At 43.6% G+C, this 22,013-nt stretch overlaps 1 protein-coding gene across 1 annotated transcript in view; it reads left to right on the top strand.

Moving 5' to 3' along the window:
• The window catches only part of PDZRN3 (PDZ domain containing ring finger 3), a 49,027-nt gene that overhangs the window by 25,222 nt on the left and 1,792 nt on the right, over positions 1–22,013 (top strand). The window contains 8 exon segments of the mRNA XM_008058751.2: positions 1,484–1,731; positions 5,149–5,236; positions 15,520–15,618; positions 16,725–16,787; positions 18,459–18,560; positions 20,031–20,147; positions 21,141–21,881; positions 21,883–22,000. Coding sequence (XP_008056942.2) covers positions 1,484–1,731; positions 5,149–5,236; positions 15,520–15,618; positions 16,725–16,787; positions 18,459–18,560; positions 20,031–20,147; positions 21,141–21,881; positions 21,883–22,000 — 1,576 coding nt within the window.

Here is a 22,013-nt window from a genome sequence, read left to right as displayed (position 1 = left end):
ACCAACCTTGGGGAAATACCATTAAACACCAACCAACTTGGGGAAATACCATTAAAATAGTTCTGAGCCTGATAAGTTTCTTGCAGTCCAGTAAGAAGATGTTACCAAACCATCTGCACATAACATAACTACCTGAATAAAATTTCTTTGTTTTAAGGGAAGGGTAAAGGAGAGGATAAATTAAACAGTTGGACGTCCATATTGCTTGGAATGACTTCAATTTTTAGATATAAAATTCTGGTTTCTATTTTATCATACATAAGCTGTTCTAAAGATAGCTGTGTGTTGAGTTAGTTTTGATTGTACCATTGGGGAGAATTGACATAGCATCCAATGTTCTGACCTACCACAAACTAGTAAAGGTCATCTCATGAGGTTTATTTGAGGTTGCAGGGGAGGGAAATGATCATACTTTTGGTCCTGCCGGTATCACAGGACTATGATGAGAACTCTTGAGAAGTATCTTCATTTAAGTCACGCAGAAGACACTAGGCACTCAATAAGTGCAGGCAGTGGGGATGCAGCAATAGCAAAGCACTGTACATGGTAGGAAACAAAACAATTAAGCTAGATGATTCCCTAAAAGTTGGCCATTTGAGTTCCTTCTCCATAACATTTGCTGTATCTGCTGAAGGCCTGTACTGTTATTTACTTAACATTTCCCACGGACTTTTTAAAGAAAAGCAAATGGAGCTGGGCGCTGTGGCACATACCTGCAATCCCAGTACTTTGGAAGGCCACGGTGGGAGGATTGCTTGAACCCAAGAGATCAAAACCAACCTGGGCAACATAGTGAGACCTTGTCTCTACAAAAAGTAAAAAAAATTAGCCAGATGTGGTGGCATGCACCTATTGTCCTAGCTACTCAGGAAGCTGAGGCAGGAGGATTGTTTGAGCGCAGGAGGTCAAGGTTGTGGTAAGCGGAGATCGCATCACTGCATTCCAGCCTGGGCAACAGAGTGAGACCCTGTCTTAAAAAAAAGAAAGAGAGAGAGAGAGAGGGGCGGGGCAGGGGGGGAGAGAAAAGAAAATGGATTGATTTTACAAGGAAACTTCGTATCACCTCCATACAAAGAAAACTAGTATTATCTGACACAAACTGGAAAAACACACACTATTAAAACATACAATGTAATTAATTTCTGGTTAGCTTTTATTGCCTGATAAAGGCTCTGAGCCTGAGGTGGTCTTTTCTTTCACAGGCAAGATTAGCAAGTGATGAAATTGTGTTAAAGACATTCCAGTAGGAAGCCAAGACCTCCCCACTGTGAGATTTATTAACGCCCGATCTGTGTACCCCCAAGCTCACCTTCTTCCCACCAGCATTTTCTGGGAGACCTCAACATAGAGCTTCGAAGCTCTATAACACCACCACAAGCTTCTGTCTTTTAGCTGCTTACACACGAAAGCTATCAGTGCCTCTATCAATCTTTCCAGTTTCTGCTACATTCTAACCTATCCCACCCTAAACATTTTTCAACAGGTCAACGGCAAAGACTTATCCAGAGCAACTCATGACCAGGCTGTGGAGGCTTTCAAGACAGCCAAGGAGCCCATTGTGGTACAGGTACTGAGGAGAACGCCAAGGACCAAAATGTTCACGCCCTCAACAGAGTCGCAGCTGGTGGACACGGGAACCCAAACCGACATCACCTTTGAACATATCATGGCCCTCACTAAGATGTCCTCCCCCAGCCCACCAGTGCTGAATCCCTATCTCTTGCCAGAGGAGTAAGTAATGTGTTCTCCAACCCCTAATGTCTTTGTAGAATAGAGAGGTCTGGGGAAGTTGGTTTTTTCCCTTCCATGTGGTGAAAAAAAATAATGCATCTTATAATTTTCCTCCCAAGTTGCCCTTGTTTAACTTTATTGTTTATAGAGGCAATAAATTGAATCCTGCTCAAAACCACTCTGACATATTAATTACTTTATTATAACCCCAGAGCGGAGTTATTCAAATTATGTTCTAAGAACAAAATTACTTACAAATGTTGTAAAAGTTGTTTCAGAATAAAATTTAATTACTCCAAATGGTAATGTGAAGATTCTCTAGTTGTGACTAGAGGGAATGCTGATTGTTCTTTTAAATAGACAACAAAGTTGTGTGTGTAGAGAGAGCCTTGAAGCTTGCGCACTCTGCTTTTGCGGGCCTCCTTTCAAGCCTGGACCCATGTAATAAGCCCACACACGCCTGGTGTAGTCCTGCATATACCAATTAAACAGCAGCTGTGATTCAGCACTCCACATTGATTTCTTTACATGTCACTCTTCTCTTACCTTACTTTCTGCCAGAGACAAAGAGTAGTTCAGAGTCAAACCTGATGCTCAAACTAATCTCCATCTGTGGCACTTGGGTCATTTATTTTCTTGGGCTGTATTTTTCCTATATTAAAACCAGGATAATAATAGTATCCGTCTCTGAGGATTGTTGAAGGACTAAATGAAATATGGGGAAAGTTTTCAGCATGGCATATGGTAAGCACTCAATAAATGGCAGCAGCAATCATCATTAATTTAGTGACAGATGTAAAACGTTCAGGAAAAAGTGAAGAGTAAGAAACTCTTCAAGATGGGCCACTGGCTTATAAGATGTCCTGTTTAACTTGTTTTTTTGCATGTGACTTTGCACATCTAAGGGCGGAGCCTTTCTAACTGATGTTAGGGTCACCTGTTTTGCCATTTTGGCTCCATCTTGAGTTGGATAATTGACTTGATACATTATTTCAAAGGACATTTTTACCTCTTACAAGAAAAACCTCTGAGTGATACCTGTTGGATTTCTGTTAGTAACTCAATAGCTGGAGTAAGTATATGTGCCCTGTGGTTCTGTTAGATTCTGGTTAAAGGCTTGCCTTTCAGACCATGGTTTTAGTGGTTAGCTGTCATCGGAACCCAGGGCTAAGTCCCCAGGCTTGACAAAGTAAATTTACCTGTAGCTGGCAGTGTGCAGATCTAGGGAACAGTGTATCCATCTGACATTCGCTCACAGTGTGCAAATGTGCAGACACTACCAGAGAGCTGTTAGCTCCTTTATTTCTCATAACTGTTCCTTTATCCAGATGAGAAATTGTAGACTTACCAAGTCCTACTCAGCTTCAGTTGGCAGTGGCCAGAGAAAAAGGCAGGTCTACTGGACTTCAACTCCCAGCTCTTACCCATGATACGCTGTAGTGTCCCAGTTGATCCTCTGAAGCAACTGGCTGATTCGCTGACTATGATTACTCAAACCTTTTATCTGCCGTTATACCAAACTGCCTCACATTATTGATGAGGCCTTTAAGGCTACTCCTGACTCTCAAATGTTGAACTGTCACAGTGATGGACCTTTCAGAAACCAAACCCCTAATTTCCTCTTAAGTCTAGTTAACATGACATGACTTATCCCCTGGGGGCAACTGGAGAAATGTCAGAAGAGTCCAGAGGTCAGGCCTCTCCAGGTTCTGGCTACAAGGTCAGACAACAGCAAGTGTGTTTGCATCAGGATTGAATGGGGAATATTAAGTTGGTGTTTGAAAGTCCAGACCTTCCAGTACAATCCTCAGTACTAAAAGCCCCTAAGTGCAGGCAGTATATTTGCCTGATGGGTCCAGAAAATTGAAAGCCAGCTCTTGTTTGAATGACCACTCATGTCTGATCTGTTGTTTCAAAACTAAGTGCCTGGGAGGGAACACCAGAGCCCACTAATTACTGTGTTGACCTTTGAGGATGTGATGGTTTGGGTCCCCCGCCAACAATCAGAGGCTTAAGTTTTGCATCTGGCACCAGGGACTCTAAGCTCTTTTCAGAGCCACTGACCGAGCATATTATAATTCCCATTGCCTTTGCTCCTAGAAGTTCCATTAATGATATTTCCACAGAGGGAGTGAGTTCTGTGAATTGTGTTTTACATATGTTGTCCCAGGGAAACACAAGCTTCTGGTCTGCTAGCAGTGGGGTGTGTGTGTGTGTGTGTGTGTGTGTGTGTGTGTACATGTAAGCACACAGACAAGGGGGGTACCCAAAAAAACCTGGAATTGTTTTTTGGAGGATAGGCTCCTTGTAGTACCGGCTTCCCCCACTAGGTAAGTGTTCTAGGAACCCATTGGCATTAGTGTACCAGCGAGTGTTGTGAGAGGCTACATTCAGCTTCAGTGAATTTGACGGGGGAGGAGAATTCTTTCAACATGTTTGCCCATTTCATGATGGGTGATTTATGAGGACACTTAAGTCTTCAGCAGTGTTTGACCAAAAACAGCATGACCCCATGCCCCACCCTCCCTAGTCACCAGAACTTGCCCCAGGCCGCTTTTTGTTGTTTCCCCATGAAAAAAGTCCTCAAAGGGAAATGTTCTGCTTTATGGAAGAGGTGAAACAAAAAAACAGCAGAAGCTCTGAGAGGCATCACATTTGACAAGCTCAAAGACTATTATGAGCAGTAAACAAAAGCTTCTTGATAGATGTATTGCATTAAATGGAGAATAATCTGAAGATGACTAAAATTTAAGCATGTAAGAATACAAAATTTTGATAAATAAATTCTGGTTTGGGGGGTCTCTCCCTTGTACACATAAACATCTGTGCCTCCATGTATGTGTGTACATTACATTCTTGTACTGCATACTGAGTGTGGTATCAGAAACATATTCTATTGTGGCTACAAGTCAAGAAAGTTCAAGGACACAGCCCTAGGTGACAGTGTAACAGTTTCAGCCACAGCCTTTTGAACTGATCTAAGAGGCCAGCACTATCTTTGAGTGTTGTCTCAAGTCTAGCCAACTTCTTTCCAGAGATAAAAATCTAACAATGAAGCAATAAGCAATAAATATGGGCCTGCCTCCTGCCTAGAGACTGAGTTAGAAACTAGCCACACTGAATCACATGACTGGTGGCTGGAGGATGGGCTTTGGAAACAACAAAGTCAATCACCTTGTACCTTGGCTCTTAACTCCTTCAGGAGAAGATGGACTGTAGTAGGCAAGAGGTGGAACTCTGATGATAGAGGTCCCAGCCATGCTGAGAGCCCCATCCAGAGGGAGGTGAACCGTGAAAGGGCCCACACCCTGGGAACTGCTGCCGCGCCACTGCTGGGCTTGACGTTGACAATGGGGGTAAGAAAAGTGGATACTGATCCCGGCAGCTGGGCCTTAAAGATCTCGCATCTCTTTCCAGGCATCCCTCAGCCCATGAATACTACGATCCAAATGACTACATGGGAGACATTCATCAGGAGATGGACAGGGAGGAGCTGGAGCTGGAGGTATGAAGAAGGTCCTTGTCTCATCTTAGGAGTCAAGATTAAGAACACAGGATGCAAATGTAATTCATAGATGCTGATGGAAAATAACAAAAGCAGAACCACTTTTAGTCATGCCCTTTGAAAGGGCCAATTGAGATTTTTTTCTTCCCCTCTTCCAAACAGAGCTAAACACTCAGGTTCCAAAAGCCGAAATGTGGGGTTTTTAAAATATGAATTATTTAAAAGATAGGACAGTTAGTCCTGTTGTCAACCTTTGAATCCATGTAAGCCACACATTCTCATAACGAATGTAAGTCTCCTCATCTTCCTACCTTTTATGTCATCACCACTTTTTACTCAAGGCAGATGTTCGAGAAAAGGTGGGTAATAACTAAAATGCCCCCAACAAGAAGGGTTTGCCCACTGAGTCACTTGCTTGTGATTCAAGGCCAAATATGACTTAAGATTCTAGATGATATACAGTGTCAAACTGGTCTCTGTTGAGTTTTAAAATATGGGCCGGGCTCAGTGGCTCAGCCTGTAATCCCGGCACTTTGGGAGGCCGAGGCAAGCGGATTGCCTGAGCCCGCAGGTTCAAGACCAGCCTGAACAACTTGGCAAGCTCTTGTCTCTACAATAAATCAAAAAATTAGCCCGGCGTGGTAGCACGCACTGGTAGTTCCAGCTACTTGGAAGGCTGAGGTAGAAGAATCACCAGAGCCTAGTGGGCCAACACTGGGGTGGCCATGAGCCTGCTACTGCCCTCTAGCCTGGTGATAGAGTGAGACTCCAACTCAATATATATATTTATATATATATATATATATATATTTAGAGGAACCAGGGTGCCAACAGTTCTATTTCTCCTTTCCCTTTTTTCTTCTTTTGAGTCAGGTTCTCACTCTGTCACCCAGGCTGGAAAATGCAGTGGCACCATGGTTCACCCAGCCTCAACCTCTTGGGATCAGGCAATCCTTCTGCCTCATCCTCCCAAGTGGGACTGCCATGCCCAGCTTTTTTTTTTTTTTTTTGTAGAAATTAGTCCTCACTATGTTGTCTAGACGGACTTGAACTCTTGAGCTCAAGCAGTCCTCCCACCTTGGCCTCCAAAAGTGCTGGATTTCAGGCATAAGCCACAATGCCTGGCCTCATCTTCCTCTTAATGCAAGTGATAGAAAATAGAGAAAACAACTTTCATGGTGTATTGATAGGTTCAGGAAAACACTTTCATATTTCAATGTGTTTTCAAAAAAAATACCAGAACATCTTCAAAATCAATTTTATAGAATAAGGGAATAGAATGCCTTTTTTAAACATACCTGATGTGGATGAGTAAGCCCTTTGGCACCATCAGAAGGTCAGCCAACATTCATGAAATTTCATGGCCAACTGTTGTGTAATCTGGGCTGCCCTTCCAGTACTTTTGAAGCTTATGAGTTGTTCAGTGGCAGTAGGTTCTGTGCAGTGACAGAAGCAGCCAAATAGAAAACAGCTGTGTTCCTCAACTGAAACTTGTTTAAGTTTATACTTTAAAGTTACCAAAATTTCTCATTGTAAAACAGAAGAAGAATAGCAAAAGCGTGCAAAACGACTGCTTGCCTACAGCCAGACGCAGTCAAATCCAAGTATGGTTACTAGAGAGGCATGACTGACTCAGTGACAAATCTTCTGGAAATTTAAATTTTTTCCAGAAATGCAAGAATGACAATTATTTTAACTATAAAAACTGTTGATTGTTTCTGCTTGTTATCAACTACCAATCAAAGCGCTTGCCATCCAATAATTGCTTCAGGAAATGTAGCCTTGTCAAAAGTAAGGATTCTTCCTTTATTTACAGTGTCTGATCTCCTTGGATTCATGTCTAGTTTGTGAAGCAGCTGTGACTCCCCCAGGACACTTGTTCCTTAAGTTGTTAATACATGTTCTTTCCAAAGGGGGGTTCATGATCAAATACATTTGGGAAGTGCCTGATTGAACAATACTAAACATATTTCTTGAAGGGCTTCTCAGAATCATGACTATCTAAGAAGGATGGTAAATCCCCAGGGGGAGAGGGCATACAACAGGCAGAAATCCCAAATCTCTCCAGCCAAGTACCTGTTTACATTTCCTCAGTCTCTACTGAATCATCTTTACAGGACAACACTGCTTTTTGAAGATGTGATTGTGACAGAGTAGAGTTCTTTTTAAACGCTGTCGGATATCTCTGAAGCTAGGTTTATGAAGTAGTATAGACTTGGCAGTCTTTGGTATTTAGTTAAACTTGACTTTACAGCAGTGGGTTCTTTTGTGGGTTATTTGAGAATCTGATGGAAGCTACAGTCTCTCCCTGGAAGAATGCTCCTGTCTATAAGAGCTTGCATGAGGTTTCAGGAGATTCTCTGAGCCCCCACTTGAGCTATTCTGCCTTACGATTTTTTGTTTTATGTGAATATCACCAGAACAGTAATGTGCTTTCTATTGCCCTTTAACTCGCCTCAACTTATTTAAACTAAGGTAATTTTATTTTAAAGGAAACACTATATCACTGCCTCAAGCAGAAAGTCAACATCAATTGCCATAAGTAGAAAGTTTCACACAATTAAATACAGCGGACACAGACAGTGTTATTAAATCCTGGTGCTCCACACTGGTGCCTCCAGTGGGCTAGGAGCCTGGGGCCACTGCCTCCTGTTCTCTTTCTCTGTTTCTAAGGAGATTAGCTAGAATTAAAGAAGTGTTAAGACTAGCCCAAACTGAGTCTTTCTCCCTAAAGGAAGTACCTTTCCCAGCATGAACTGCCAGAGAGAACCCTGTAGTTCAAAGTGTGGTGCCAGGCCTAGTAGACTGGCCTCACGTGGGAGACATGGGAACTATAGAACCTCAGCCCGCAGACTTGCAGAATCAGAAGCTGCACTTTAACAAGGTCCACAGGTGCCTCAGTGCATAGTGTCAGAGGATCCCCAACCCAGAGGCCATGGGCCACGGAAAGCAGCCCAAGCTACCATCTCTTCTTGTTCTCATGAGGCACGCCAGGGAGGCTCTAGTGGTGTATCTCATTCACTGCACTGTAGAGCTGTGCTCCCAAGGTACCCCATCATCCACACTGTCCATGCAGAGCAAAGTTATCACAGGCTAGAATGACTGAGTCCTTCCCAGACATGTGACACTGTGCTCATAAGGCTGCTGCTTTATTTTCATGAATAAAAGCAGAGAGAAAAATGCAGGTGTTTAGAAAACGAGCCAAGCATTTTAAGTTAGGCCTTGGATACCATATGACTACATCCATGCTTATTTTCAGTTCTATTTGTTCTACTGAGTATCTGTTATATACATGACATATACTGCTTGGCTCTAGATATGCAAAATCAGGAAGCTACCACCCTGCCTGCCTTTTAGTAGCGCATAAGTCATTAGGACCAATAGACATTAGCTTTTTGTTTTTCTTTTCTTTTTTTTTTTTTTTTTTTTGAGTCAATGGCTCACTCTGTCACCGAAGCTGGAATGCAGTGGCATGATCACAGCTCACTGAAGGCTCCAAGCACATGCCATGCTGGTGCTCCATGTATCTCAGCCTCTCAGGTAGCTGAGATTTCAGGCACATGCCACCATGCTTGGCTGTTTTTTTGTCTACTTTTTGTAAAGACTTTCTGTTTACTATTTTGCCCTGGTTAAACTCCTGGGCTCAGGTGATCCTCCCACTTCTGCCTCCCAGAGTGCTGGGATTATAGGCATGAGCCACCATGCCCACACAGCTTTTCATTTCTTAGAAAGCCAGAATAGGAACATTCTCTATCTCTAGCTCCTTTGATCGGTTACTAGAGTACTGTGAGACTACACCAGATAGGAAATCTGCTTTAACGTTGGTCTTTTGCCCACAGCAGTTTAGCTGTCACCAGGTTATTTCTGTTAACTAAGCAGCTTCTCATAAAGTGAACCTGGTGATTTTGGACGAACAGCCATCCTGTTCTGGGGCAGTGATGGCCAACGAAGTATGCTAGATTAGGAATGGCTCAGCTAGTGTCTTCTGAGGCTCACTGTAGCTGTTCACCAATATGCACTCTCCATTAGAGAACAGCAGCTGTACCTACTTCAGGGTTGCTCTGTTTCAGAGGCATGTCTTTGGAAGGTCATCTAGTCAGTCTGAAAACATTAATAAGTAAACCCCATTGTGAAGAAGTGAGTTTCCTAAGGGGACCCAGTTTTCAGGGATACTGGCACATCTGTCATCCGTGCTTCCTCACAAGATTTCTTAAAACAATCAACAAACTGTCTTCTAGGTTTCATCCAACTTTATTCCAATTGCTGGGTTTGACTTCAGAAGAATCAGGGCTGCTTTGAGTAAGGGGGCCAGTCTCAACACAGTCCTCATCATCTAAATTGAATTAGACCAAAGTCAGCACCTTCCAAAGAACACTGGTTCCATGAATATTATATGTGAGGAAAATATATATGAGTGTGTTGGGATGTTATTGAAGCAAATGCACAGAGAAAAACAGATGTTCTCTCTTTTAAAGTACACAGAATGATCATATTTAGCTAAGTGTCAAATCCCTGTTATTGTGAAACTGCTTAGAGTTAAAGGGATTACACCCAAGTATACCCCAGGGTTGAGCAGACAAATAATTACCCATAAATTTTCAGGTACCGAACACCTGCTCTTGATCTTCCTGTAGGCAATTAAGAAAGAAAATAGATGTCCAAAGAAGGCTTTTTCCTTCATCTATTGTTTTAATTTCCCAGATGATTCATCAGTAGCATCCTCTTCAAGCTGTGAAGTTGCTGTCACCTGTACTGTGTTTTAATGATGTAATTCAGAGATCAGAAAGGAAAGCTACGATTTCAACAGAAGACTAACTTGATCCCCTAACCTGATTTCATAGATTACCTAAGTAGATCAGAAGGGAACTGGGATGGACCTTCAGGGTGCACCAGCCAGTCCAGAAATTTTTCTTTAGCCTTTAAGGCACAGGGCAAGGAAGGACTCTTTAGGGCACCTTTTCTGGTCAGGCCCACCCTGACTGAGTTGGTCTTTTTGTGACTTTTCCTGTATAATCAGAATCTCTGACATTTTTTGCACTACCACATGCAAACCAGAACCTTTGCCTCTGTCCTTACCTCAGCCTACACAGCACTGCCCCCATCTTTATATATCTAAGTCTTTTGCTCAAATGTCACCTCTCCAGAGAAGTTAACCTGACCACTCTCTAAAGTACCTCTATGCCAACAGTGCCACCATCTCCATATTGTCTGTCTTCCCCACTACAATACAAGTTCTGTGAGAGCTGGGCTCTTGTCTGACTTCTTTACTGTTATATACCTCGTGCCTAGACCATGTCTGGCATATAGTGGGCACCAAGCAAATATGTGTTGAATGAAGGAATAAGTCCTTTGTTACCCTATCTCAAACTTAAGGTCGAGATCTCTCCATACCCCACACAGTGCCATAGCTAGATGTAGAAACTGTTGGTAAGATTTAAAGAAATGTGCACAGCATCCTGGACCAATAAGCTGAAGAGTTAAACTTCAGCAACCCATCTACTGGCAGGTGGATAAACCACTGAAGTCAGTTTTTGGAGGTGAGACATGATGGCTCACGCCTGTAATCCCAGCACTTTGAGGAGCTGAGGCAGGAGGACTGCTTAAGCCCAGGAGTTCGAGACCAGCCTTGGCAACATAGTGAAACTTAATCTCTACAAAAAAATTTCAAAATTAGCCAGGTTTGGTGGTATATGCCTGTGGTCCCAGCTACTCAGAATGCTGAGATGGAAGGATTGCCTGAGCTCAGGAGGTCAAGGCTGCCATGAGCCATGATCATTGTGATCATACCATTTCACTCCAGCCTGGGTGACAGAGTGAGACCCCAAGTTAATTAAATAAATCAGTCAGTCAGTCTTTGGGATCCCCTTTGATTAAAGTGGCTGATGCTGAAACAGAGCGCTTGAGTCACCAAGGTGGAATAACCCCCTTAATACTCTTAATTGGAATATCGTTTCAATTTCATCTGAAATGTTAGGCTTAGCTGTTTGTTTTTATCAAACAGTCCATCTAGACCAGTGAGCAACAGGACACCAGTGGTGGGGGTAACTGTAATACAGATAATGCTAATACATTATTCATACCAGTTTGATTAATGGTCTCCTTTGAAATCTTATCTCCATCATCACAGACAGATATGTATTGATAACTTCTATGCTTTCAGCAGTATGCTTAATTGTATACCGCTAGCTCAGGGCCAGAAAGAATTATTGACAATGTACAAACCACCCAAGAAGTTTGAGGACTTGTCATTTCCACTGAGCCCCCAAAATACTTTTATCCTGTTTTAAAACTGCAGAATGGCTGAGGAGTTCAAAGTTAAATGACTTGCCCAAGGCAGCCTCACTTGTTAAAGACAGCACCAAGCTGATTTTTCATTTGGATCTTAAGCTCATGCACTCCTTTTTACTGAGCACATACTGTGCACAGCACAAAAAGCTAGACATTGCCTTTATTGCACAATTCATGATTCAACAATTACCTTACTAGAATCTTCTTTATGAGCAACCAAGTTAAGCACAAATACCTACAGATCCAAAGACAATAGCAGCTCTTACATTGTTGTTTCTCAAGAGCTTCTGAAAACCTATTGTGGTTCACTCTGTACTTAACCATTGGCAGTCAGATTCTTCTCTGTGATGCTAAACCACTCCTTGGAAATCGAATGACCGAGGCAAAGTAGTGTCCTGTGCCTTTTAAATGAAACTTTGCTGGCTTTTGTTTAGAGTTCCCAAGAAGGTCCAAGTAAGGCAAGGAAATAGTACAGCCCACACCATCCTATCTAGCATCAATGTCAAGTAAACCTAGAGGAAGCTCCAGAATGCCCTTGACTTTGTTGCTATTAGAAATGTGCTTCACCAGAATTTGTTCACCCAGCACCACTCTTCCTTTGAACAGACCACTTCCAAGATAGAAAACTGTTCCCAGAAGTAGAATTACACTGCTCTTCTTATACCTGTTTTAAATATCAGACAAACTGAGAATGTAACTGGCCCCACGACAGTCTGTCCTGGGAGGATCTGTGATGGGAGTCAAGGGCTAAATGCAGTGTTGACCTCTACTATTGTGAGGGAGGATGCGTTCTGAAGTGATCACTAACTGGGAATACACCTAGTAATGGGACGGACTCCCATGAAAAAATGAGAAACATCATTTACGGAGACTCAATTGCCTATTACTCATTTACTAACTACACGTGGGACTAATGGCACTAATATAAAAAGTTTTTAAGTAAGGAAGCATAAGTACTTCTTGATTCCATTATCAGTGATGCAGATGAAGATATGCTAAAGCAACAAATGTTTTGGGTATCTCTGTTCTAGCCTGAAATTTTGTTCTAAGAAAGTTTTCTTCCTGTTTAAAAAGTAATACAGGTTTGTTGAAGGAAATGACAGATTAGAAGGGGAAAAAAGTACAGAAAACATCATCCCATCAGCAGCATGAACGAATATCAACTTTGATAGTTTAATAGTTCTTCAAATCTCTGTCAATCAAAATATTGACAAAATAGAGTAAAAATGCTTTTAAAATTATGTTTTTATCAAAGTCACTGACTAAAGTCTTTTGGTACCAGACCACTAAATATTTGATAGTAGGTCAAATCTAATACTTTCCTACATAGCAGAATGTCAGTTATCACATTCCTCATGAGTCCTCCTTTCTTCTGCTTGCATACCCTTAGGACATTCTGCCATTGTTTCCCAGGACTTGATCTCCAGACTTTTCACTTTCCTAGGCTCTCCAACAGAGCATTCAGATCTAGATGTGTGCTATAGAGTCGTGCTTGTCAGACTCTCGGGTGAAAGGCCACAAGGACCAGATTGGCTGGTTTGTTTACTTTTCGATCTGTCTCTGTCCATACATGGTTCTACAGTGTATAACTATGTAATTTAGCCTGTTTAAGGCTTGTTCAACATTATCTGAACTGGTCTCCACCTTGTTCGGTGGGACAAGTCTGCTCATCGTGCCCTTGGTTATCATGACAATGTTCAACTGCTAAAGAAGTTTCTAAACACATCATGACCACGAAGCATACTTTGAATAGTATTGGAATAAAGCCCAGTGGAACTATGATCTCTTTTGTACTTCCTTAAGAGATAATTGTCTTGGCAGCCGTTCAGAGAAAGCTATAACTTTTATTATCATTTTCAACTATGTTAAAAATAGTATCACAACATTTACTGTCTTTCTCGTTTTTCTTCCTACGGTCTCTCACTGATCTCTCTCTCTGCTTTGGTTGCATGCAGGCCTGTTCAGGACGACACGGCTCTTGCAGTGATAGCACAGGGCATGGTAGAAGAATTTGAGCTGCGTTTGTGCAGCTGAACCCAAACAAATAGTCATGAAGTCTCACTAATTCACACTAACGGTGAAGAAACGCCAAAACTGAGAAAATCTTCCCACTACCCATGCGCAAATGAAATATACCCTGAGAGAGTGTCTGAGCTTACAGGATAATGTATGACCAGTATATTTGTGGAATGAAAATTGATTATTCCAAAGTATTTGGAAACCCATTTGGGTTTGTCCTCATGGCTAAATAGGTCCTTAAAACCATGTTTAGCATATTTCTCGATGAGGAAAGAAATTTCCATCTAACTCAACTAAATTATCAGAAATTAATGGGGCTTTATTTAATGAGAACGTAGCATATTGCTAGAGTTATAATTAGGAAGTTGTTGAACTAATTAACATATCAGTATTCAGAAAACAATCTTGAGGAGGGCACTGAAATATGTCCACTCTGTCACAGACAATGTCTCATGACTTCAAGCAAGTAACCATATCTGCAGTAACTATTATACTACAGTTACTATGGGCTTTCTGTGGACCAGGCAATGCACTAAGAGCTCTGCGTCCTCACCTCAGTGACTTTTCACCCTGCTCAAGAAGACAGAATAGTATATACTAGTGAGGAGACAGAGGCTTAGATATAAAACAAGCCCATTATCAAGGTGCTAGAAAAGGATCTGAACATAGTTCTGCCTGGTTTTATAGTCCCATCTCTTCACCACCACATTGTACCCCACATATCAGCCAGAAAGGACACCAAAAGTCAATCAGATCATGGTAGTCCTCACTTAAAACCTTTGACAGGGTCCCATAATGTTGAAATCAAATATGAGCTCCTCATGCTGGCCTGTGGTGCCCTACGTGGTCAGGCCCCACCACCTGATCACATTAAGCCCACTTTGCCCTTGTCTGCACACAGGGCTTTAGCCACACCAGCCCAGGGCCTTTGTACCTGCTGTTCCTCTGCCTGGAAAGTGTCTGTGGCATTGAGTACCCTGTCTTTCGTGGGAGGGAGGGCTCAAGAAAGTGTCTGCCATTTAACCATTCGGAGTTTCTCCACACAGACAGCTGCATTCTCCCCACTCAAAGAAGAACCTCTCGAGAGATAGTGGCCAAGAAAACCCTATCTCAGAGCCCCTCCACTCTCCTGGGTGACAAGCAGATAACACTGTAAAAACCAGCCCAAAGGATCAGCCAGAGAACCTATTACCCAATGGCCCTTCCAACAGGCCTACAAAAACTTGCAGAGTGCTTGGGTGGGGGAGCGATTCAGCCTGTTTACACTGTTAGCCTCAGGATGTCTCCCTAAGGCACCAACAATTTTCAAAGTTCTGACTTCATTCTGAAGCACAAACTAATTGGCAAATACGATAGCATTCCCTGTACTCATGTGTCCCCTGTTTGGGTTCACTTTGCTTTTATCTTATTTAATTTGCAGTAATAGCGGCTGAAACTAATTTCTCGACTGTAAATATCACAGCTGTCATGGAGAGCATTAATTGCACACTATCATGTTAACCTCCTTTCTTGGATCAACTGATGTGTAATCTGTTTGCACATTCTATGACTGTGAATATTAAGGGAACACAATATGAAATCGTCTAACCAAACACGTTGGAAACATTTGTACTGAAATGGCTGGATGGTTTGAGGTGTGGAAATGTTCTTGTTTATGGCAGACACTGAAAGAAGGATTTTTAAAAGCCCTACCCCAGAAGTCTTGACGCTGAGTGAAATATGGGTAATTTTTCTTTGGGGGGATCAATGAAATAACTATTTTCAAAATGACTTTATATTGACTGAAAGGTCAGGACTGCCCTGGGCATTGATCCTGTGTCCATAATCACTTTTTGTTTAGTAAGTTAACCGGTCCTGCACAGTTGAATGCAAAGAAATCCAGTTCATCATCTAAACAAAATATTTCTAAAGCATTTGACATCCTCTCCCTCTCATTGCCTGGGGGAATCTCACTGAGAAGGCATTTCTTTGTCTAGGAAGTGGACCTCTACAGAATGAACAGCCAGGACAAGCTGGGCCTCACAGTGTGCTACCGGACAGACGACGAAGATGACATTGGGATTTATATCAGTGAGGTACAAAGGCAGATTTTGTATAACTATCATATCAAGACCAAAAGTGCTCTTTTTTTCTATGTTCACTAACCCTAACTCCAGCTCATCAAGAACTCTTTGGAAAGACAGGGATGGACAAATTACTCTGTCCCCTTCATCACACTCCATGGAGTTGTGTCCTTTGCGTGGGGGTTAAGCTGTAATGTCAGTACTTAAGGCAAAATTACCCTTGAGAAGCCTGCAAATCAGCCATAAAATGGAGCCGTTTACATGGCTTTGTGTGTTTAGCCCCGAGGGAGCTGCAGATTCACATTTCCCAATTCCTGTTCATTACGTGGAATGGTGGGTGGAATCACTTACACTTTTTCAAGTCTCTCTCTTACTCTCTTTTTTTTTCTTTTGGTAGAATATATATATAGTTGAATTCAAATAAGTTAATTGTAACATATAAGTATTTATCAAAGTACATAAAAGGAAGTTGTTTTGATCTTCCAAAGAAGATAATGCAAAGCAACTGATTTCAGTGTGGAAAATTTACCACGCATGCCCATTCTTGCAAGTGCAGAAACTCAGTTTTGTAAGGAAATAAAATCTGTCTCTGCAGGATGAACTACCAGGCTTAATAATTATTCCTTTGTATGTACATCGTCCAAGCTTAAAGTGACCCATCATCCCTTCATCTTGGGGCAACCCTTCCCTTCTCAAACCCACTGGTCTCAAGTATATTTCATTCTTAAAGTTATTTTCCAAAATTTAATACAAGTATTTGGTATAATATAATCAAGGTATGCTTGCTAGTCAACATAAGAAGGGGACCCCTTAACTGTTCTATGTCACTGATTTGATTTTAATTAATGTGCATGCACACACACAAAAAAAAAGAGCCTGTGTGTGCTGCAGAGTAACAGGCTGCCATGCGGGGATCCAAGAATAGGCCCTGGAAAGGGCTTGGAAGCAGATCAGCCCGTGTCTCTCTCTCCTTGCACAACACTAAGTCTTGTTTATTTCTGTGCAAAACAAACACCGGGATGAGTATGACTGTGTGTTAGAGATGGCTTTGGAAACTGCTGGCATTTATTTTCATGTGTGTCTTGCATTTGTGCTGACTTGTCCAATGTGTGTTTCAGATTGACCCTAACAGCATTGCAGCCAAGGATGGGCGCATTCGAGAAGGAGACCGCATTATCCAGGTAGGTCCACTTCTGACCATGGTCTCATCATGGGCCTCTCACTAAAGAATAGACTGGTTCTAACAACAGCTCCAGGTTGAAAATGCAGGGGCCACAAACTTAGCTGTATGGTGAGGCCAGACAAGTTAAATTAATGAATGAGGCTAAACAAGAAAGAAGATAAAACAAAAAGTGGTAAGGACAGAGACAGACTGAGAGACGGTGCCCCATCTAATGAGGGTTCACCTCATTTTCCTTAATTCTGTTTGGATCAAAGACATTACATCTGTAGGCCAAATCAGGCTAAGAGTTTGTAATTTGTGAACCAGAATAATTCTAATTTAAGATTTCTCAGAAAGATTAATTTTGGACTATGCATTTCAAGGTGGATCTTGTCCTTCAAATGGGAACATTTTTTGGCAAACATAGCAAAATTGAGAAGTCTTATAAATTTCATGACTCAACATTTAGTCTCTCTGGAATCACTTCTAAGGGAAGTTTCTTTACCTTGAGCCCTGTTTCTCCTTCTAGTCCAAATGAGACCATTTATTTCTCTTTCATCTACAACCTTTTTTAATCTCACAGAAACCAAGATTCTTGGCGTCACTGTGTCTACAAGTCTTAGCTTTCTACCCCTTCTCATTTGTGTCTTCTCATTTCAAACCCACTTTTTCTCATTGTACACCTCACCAGGAATCATTCTGATTTCCTTTTTCCACTGCCTATTCTGTGTTGCTCTAGTCTTCAGCCAGACCTTCGGCTGCTTGGGGTTCATACCCTGCGGAAGTGACTCAGGCCATCACCTCTGAAGGGTTAGGATCCTCGGCATAACTGTCTTGTTTTGGCGGGCTAGCATTTTCCATTCACCTTTACTGTTGAGAATGGAAGTACTCAGAGAATCCCCTGGGTTCCATTTCCCTGCCTGCACTGTGTCACAGTCACCTCATTTCCCCTTGGTTATTGAGATCAATCATTCCAACCAGGAGAATCGCCCTTTTGCTGCCTACTGGCTCACTGGCATAAGGAGTCACACGGAAGGCTCAACTTCCTATTCAGTGGGACCACTACTGTGTCCCCTGGAGGAAGCATCCTCCCTGGAACTGAGACCTCCAGATCAACAGAGCTCTAAGTCACCAGGACATGCAAGCAAAAATCCTGCAAGAAGTTGATCAGATGTGACAGTGGCAAGCATCACTCTCACTTGCCTAAAGAAATGTCAAATTGGGGTTACAAAACACCACTTATAATTCTATTCTCTTTTCTACCCTCAACTCCCATAATGTTCACATCAGACTCATTGCTGCTTTTTCTCCCATAATATCAGAAAACGTCTGTCTGCTTTAGCATATTCCATGTATAGTCCTGCCTGAATATGATGTCTGAAGAAATTACTTAAATGTTTGCTCCACACACTGATTTTTCTCAGTGCTGTCTTCTGGAGTTCCAGTCCTTCTGTTCACACAGCATAGTTACCTCATGAACTACAACCATGGAGTCCATGTAGACCAGAAAAGTTGTGTCAGTCAGAGCAAGGCCTTTCCTTCCTAAAATCAGCATTCTTTCAACATACTTGGCAGTTTTAGATTCTAGCCATGAGTGGGTGACAAATGCGGGCCTAAAATAATGTAGAATAATTTTGTACAATCTAATCATGCTATTAGAGGTCTACCTACCTCTTTTTTTTTTTTAAAGATTAATGGGATAGAGGTACAGAACCGTGAAGAGGCTGTGGCTCTTCTAACCAGTGAAGAAAATAAGAACTTTTCATTGCTGATCGCAAGGCCTGAACTCCAGGTGAGTTGGCTTCCTGCAGATGAAGCTGGGTCTGTATTTCTAAAATCAAAATCCCAAGTCCCCAGCACAGCAGAGGAGTGCCCAAGTATAGACACTGAATCTGAAGGTGCTTTGCACTCTGGAAAGGTAATCGAACTTGCTGGGACTCAGAACCCACCTTATGATTTAACCGTTTATGGTTGGTGCTGACACTCACCTTGGCCACTACAGCAGGTTCATTAATGCAAGGATCTTAATGAAGGGAAAGGAAAGGAAACAGAATGGAATGGAAAACACAGCCAGGGAGATGGCCATCAAGATGCATGACTTGACAAATGTTCCAGCCTTGAATTGTGCAGGTTCCATTTCTAATAGCATAGTGTGGGGAATTAGAAATTGCTCTTTCAAAAATGAAAGAAACATCGACTGATAAATAATAATTAACACATACACAACCACCTAAACAGTGCAGGCTCTGTGTGGAGCACAGGCAGGCCTGTCCAGGAGACTGAAGTTCCCAGAGGTTCTAAAGTGACCCAGAAAGACGCAGGTAGGGATTCAGGTCATGTAATCTGATTCCGAAACCACTGTGCTGTAATGACTCCTTCTACAGAAGGGATCATGAACTTGTACCATGCAGCACTCTAGATCCTCGTAGAATGGCTCTAGCGAGATGTCTGGCACAAGTGAAAAATAACTGAGCAACAGCAGCATCCAGGGTGTCTGACTCACCTCAGATGGTGGCATCATGTGCTCGAAGGGAACTTCAACAATAATCTCATCCTGGAACAGACTTTTTCTTAAAGGGAAGGTCAGATGATAAATGTTTGGCTTAAGTGGCCATACAGTCTCTGTCATGATTGCTATGTTTTGCCACTATAGCACAAAAGCAGCCATAAACAATATGTAAACAAAAGGGCATGGTTGTGTTCTGATTAAGCTTTTTTTTTATTAACAAAAACAGTATGCTGTATGAGCTATAGATTGCTGACCCCTAGATACTCTGCTTTTGGGGGGGCAAGGCAGATGAGGGCCTGACAAAAGTGATAGATATCCTTGCCCAAGCCAAACAGCTCATTAGCAGACCTACTTTTTTTCTCTACACATTAAAAACGGTTTCTCTTCAGGGTCTAATAAACTTGTATGGGAGCTAGCAAGCAGGCGGCACGGTTAGACCTACCTGACCCTCCCACACAGGTGGTTTGCTCACTGAAAGTAGCTGATATGAATGAAAGTTTTACCCTGCAAAAGAAATTCTGGATACTAGAGACTTCTTTCCCCAACATGGTATAGGGTTGAAGGTCTCGCATGTGAGGACAGGGTGATTTTCTGACCTACAGCAAAACATTGAGCGGACTGCATTTTGATGACTCCTGGAGGGGGCCCTAGAAATGCTTTTCCCCAAGGTCATATCCTTTCTTTAAAAGTAAAAATGGAAATGGAAACGAAAAGCAACTCTTCTGAGGCATGTGTTGGCTACTCTCCCCCCAGCTGGACGAGGGCTGGATGGACGATGACAGGAACGACTTTCTGGATGACCTCCACATGGACATGCTTGAAGAGCAGCACCACCAGGCCATGCAGTTCACAGCCAGCGTGCTCCAGCAGGTGACATCATGAGCCACCCAGCCCTCTACCCTGCTGAACTGGAGGAAAATCTCCCTCCATCTCCCCTCGTGCTGCCAACGCCATCAGGAGCCCACCACCTAGAAAAGAGCTGAAGTGCTTATTTACTTGAGCACCAGCGGAATGCAGGCTGTACTGTCCCCGGCCAAGCTCTCAGAGCTGAGCAGTCATGCCAAACATTGATGGCCTTCTGATATTTGTTTGGAAAACTCACGTGCTGGCATGACCATAGGTTGGAAAAAGTCATGTTTTCAGGAGTAAAGCAACCCCTTCTGTTTAACCTGAGTTACTTAGAGCTCTATAGCTCCCTGCTGTGGCACTACCACTATCAGAGTCATAACCCACTTACTGAGCCCCATATGAGCTAAACCAAGTCCTTTATGTATCCTCCTACCCATATACTGGTTCATTTATTTATTATTTTGTTTGTTGTTTTTTGTTTTCTGAGTTGGAGTCTCACTCCATCACCCAGGCTGGAGTGCAGTGGCATGCTCGTGGCCACCCCAGCATTGACCTGCTGGGCTCAGGTGATCCCTCCACCTCAGCCTTCTAAGTAGCCAGAACTACAGGCGCACGCTACCACATCTGGCTCATTTTTTGATTTATTGTAGAGACAAGGTCTCACCATGATACCCAGGCTGGTCTCGAACCCGCAGGCTCAGGCAGTCCTCTAGCCTCAGCCATACTGGTTCATTTAATAGTTAGAATTGTTCTTGAGGTAAGGCGGCTATCATTACAGATGAGAAAACTGAGGATGAGAACAAAGATAAGTGACTCCTCCAGGTTAGGTTACCCAGGTAGGTGGAGGTAGGTATGGTGAATTCCTGGGCCCTTGACCTAGTCCTACTATCAGATGCGACTCCTCAGTCTTAGAAACGTGGAGCCTGCCCTATCCAGAAACACTGCCATGAAAGGGTACCCGCCCCTCATGACTTCCTTGCCGTGACTGTCTGTTCCTTGCTTTCTGTTGTGTAGAAGAAGCACGAGGAGGACGGCGGGACCACAGACACGGCCACCATCTTATCCACCCAGCTCGAAAAGGACAGCGGCGTGGGGCGGACCGACGAGAGCACCCGCAACGATGAGAGCTCGGAGCAAGAGAACAACGGCGACGAGGTCGCCGCGTCCTCCAACCCGCTGGCGGGGCAGCGGAAGCTGACCTGCAGCCAAGACACCCTGGGCAGCGGCGACCTGCCCTTCAGCAACGAGTCCTTCGTCTCGGCCGACTGCACCGACGCCGACTACCTGGGCATCCCGGTGGACGAGTGCGAGCGCTTCCGCGAGCTCCTGGAGCTGAAGTGCCAGGTGAGGAGCGCTGCCCCCTACGGCCTGTACTGCCCCGGCGGCGCCCCGGACGCCGGCAAGAGCGACCCCGAGAGCGTGGACAAGGAGCTGGAACTGCTGAACGAGGAGCTGCGCAGCATCGAGCTGGAGTGCCTGAGCATCGTGCGCGCCCACAAGATGCAGCAGCTGCGCGAGCAGTACCGCGAGTCCTGGATGCTGCACAACAGCGGCTTCCGCAACTACAACACCAGCATCGACGTGCGCAGGCACGAGCTCTCGGACATCACCGAGCTCCCCGAGAAGTCCGACAAGGACAGCTCGAGCGCCTACAACACGGGGGAGAGCTGCCGCAGCACCCCGCTCACCCTGGAGATCTCCCCCGACAACTCCTTGAGGCGAGCGGCCGAGGGCCGTGGCTGCCTGGGCGGCGAAGGGGGCCGCGGGGGCCGCGGACGCCTACGGGCCGCCCCCCAAGAATCTGCTGGCCGTCACGGAAGACCCCGAGGCCGGCAGCCCTCACTACGGCCCGTCCGCCAAAGAGCTGGACCCCGGCCCGGCCCCGGA

The sequence above is a fragment of the Carlito syrichta genome, unplaced genomic scaffold (assembly GCF_000164805.1).
Source record: "Carlito syrichta isolate Samal-C Ts95f unplaced genomic scaffold, Tarsius_syrichta-2.0.1 Scaffold303611, whole genome shotgun sequence".
Classification (NCBI taxonomy): Eukaryota; Metazoa; Chordata; class Mammalia; order Primates; family Tarsiidae; genus Carlito; species Carlito syrichta.
This window is presented reverse-complemented; position numbering and strand designations above follow the sequence as displayed.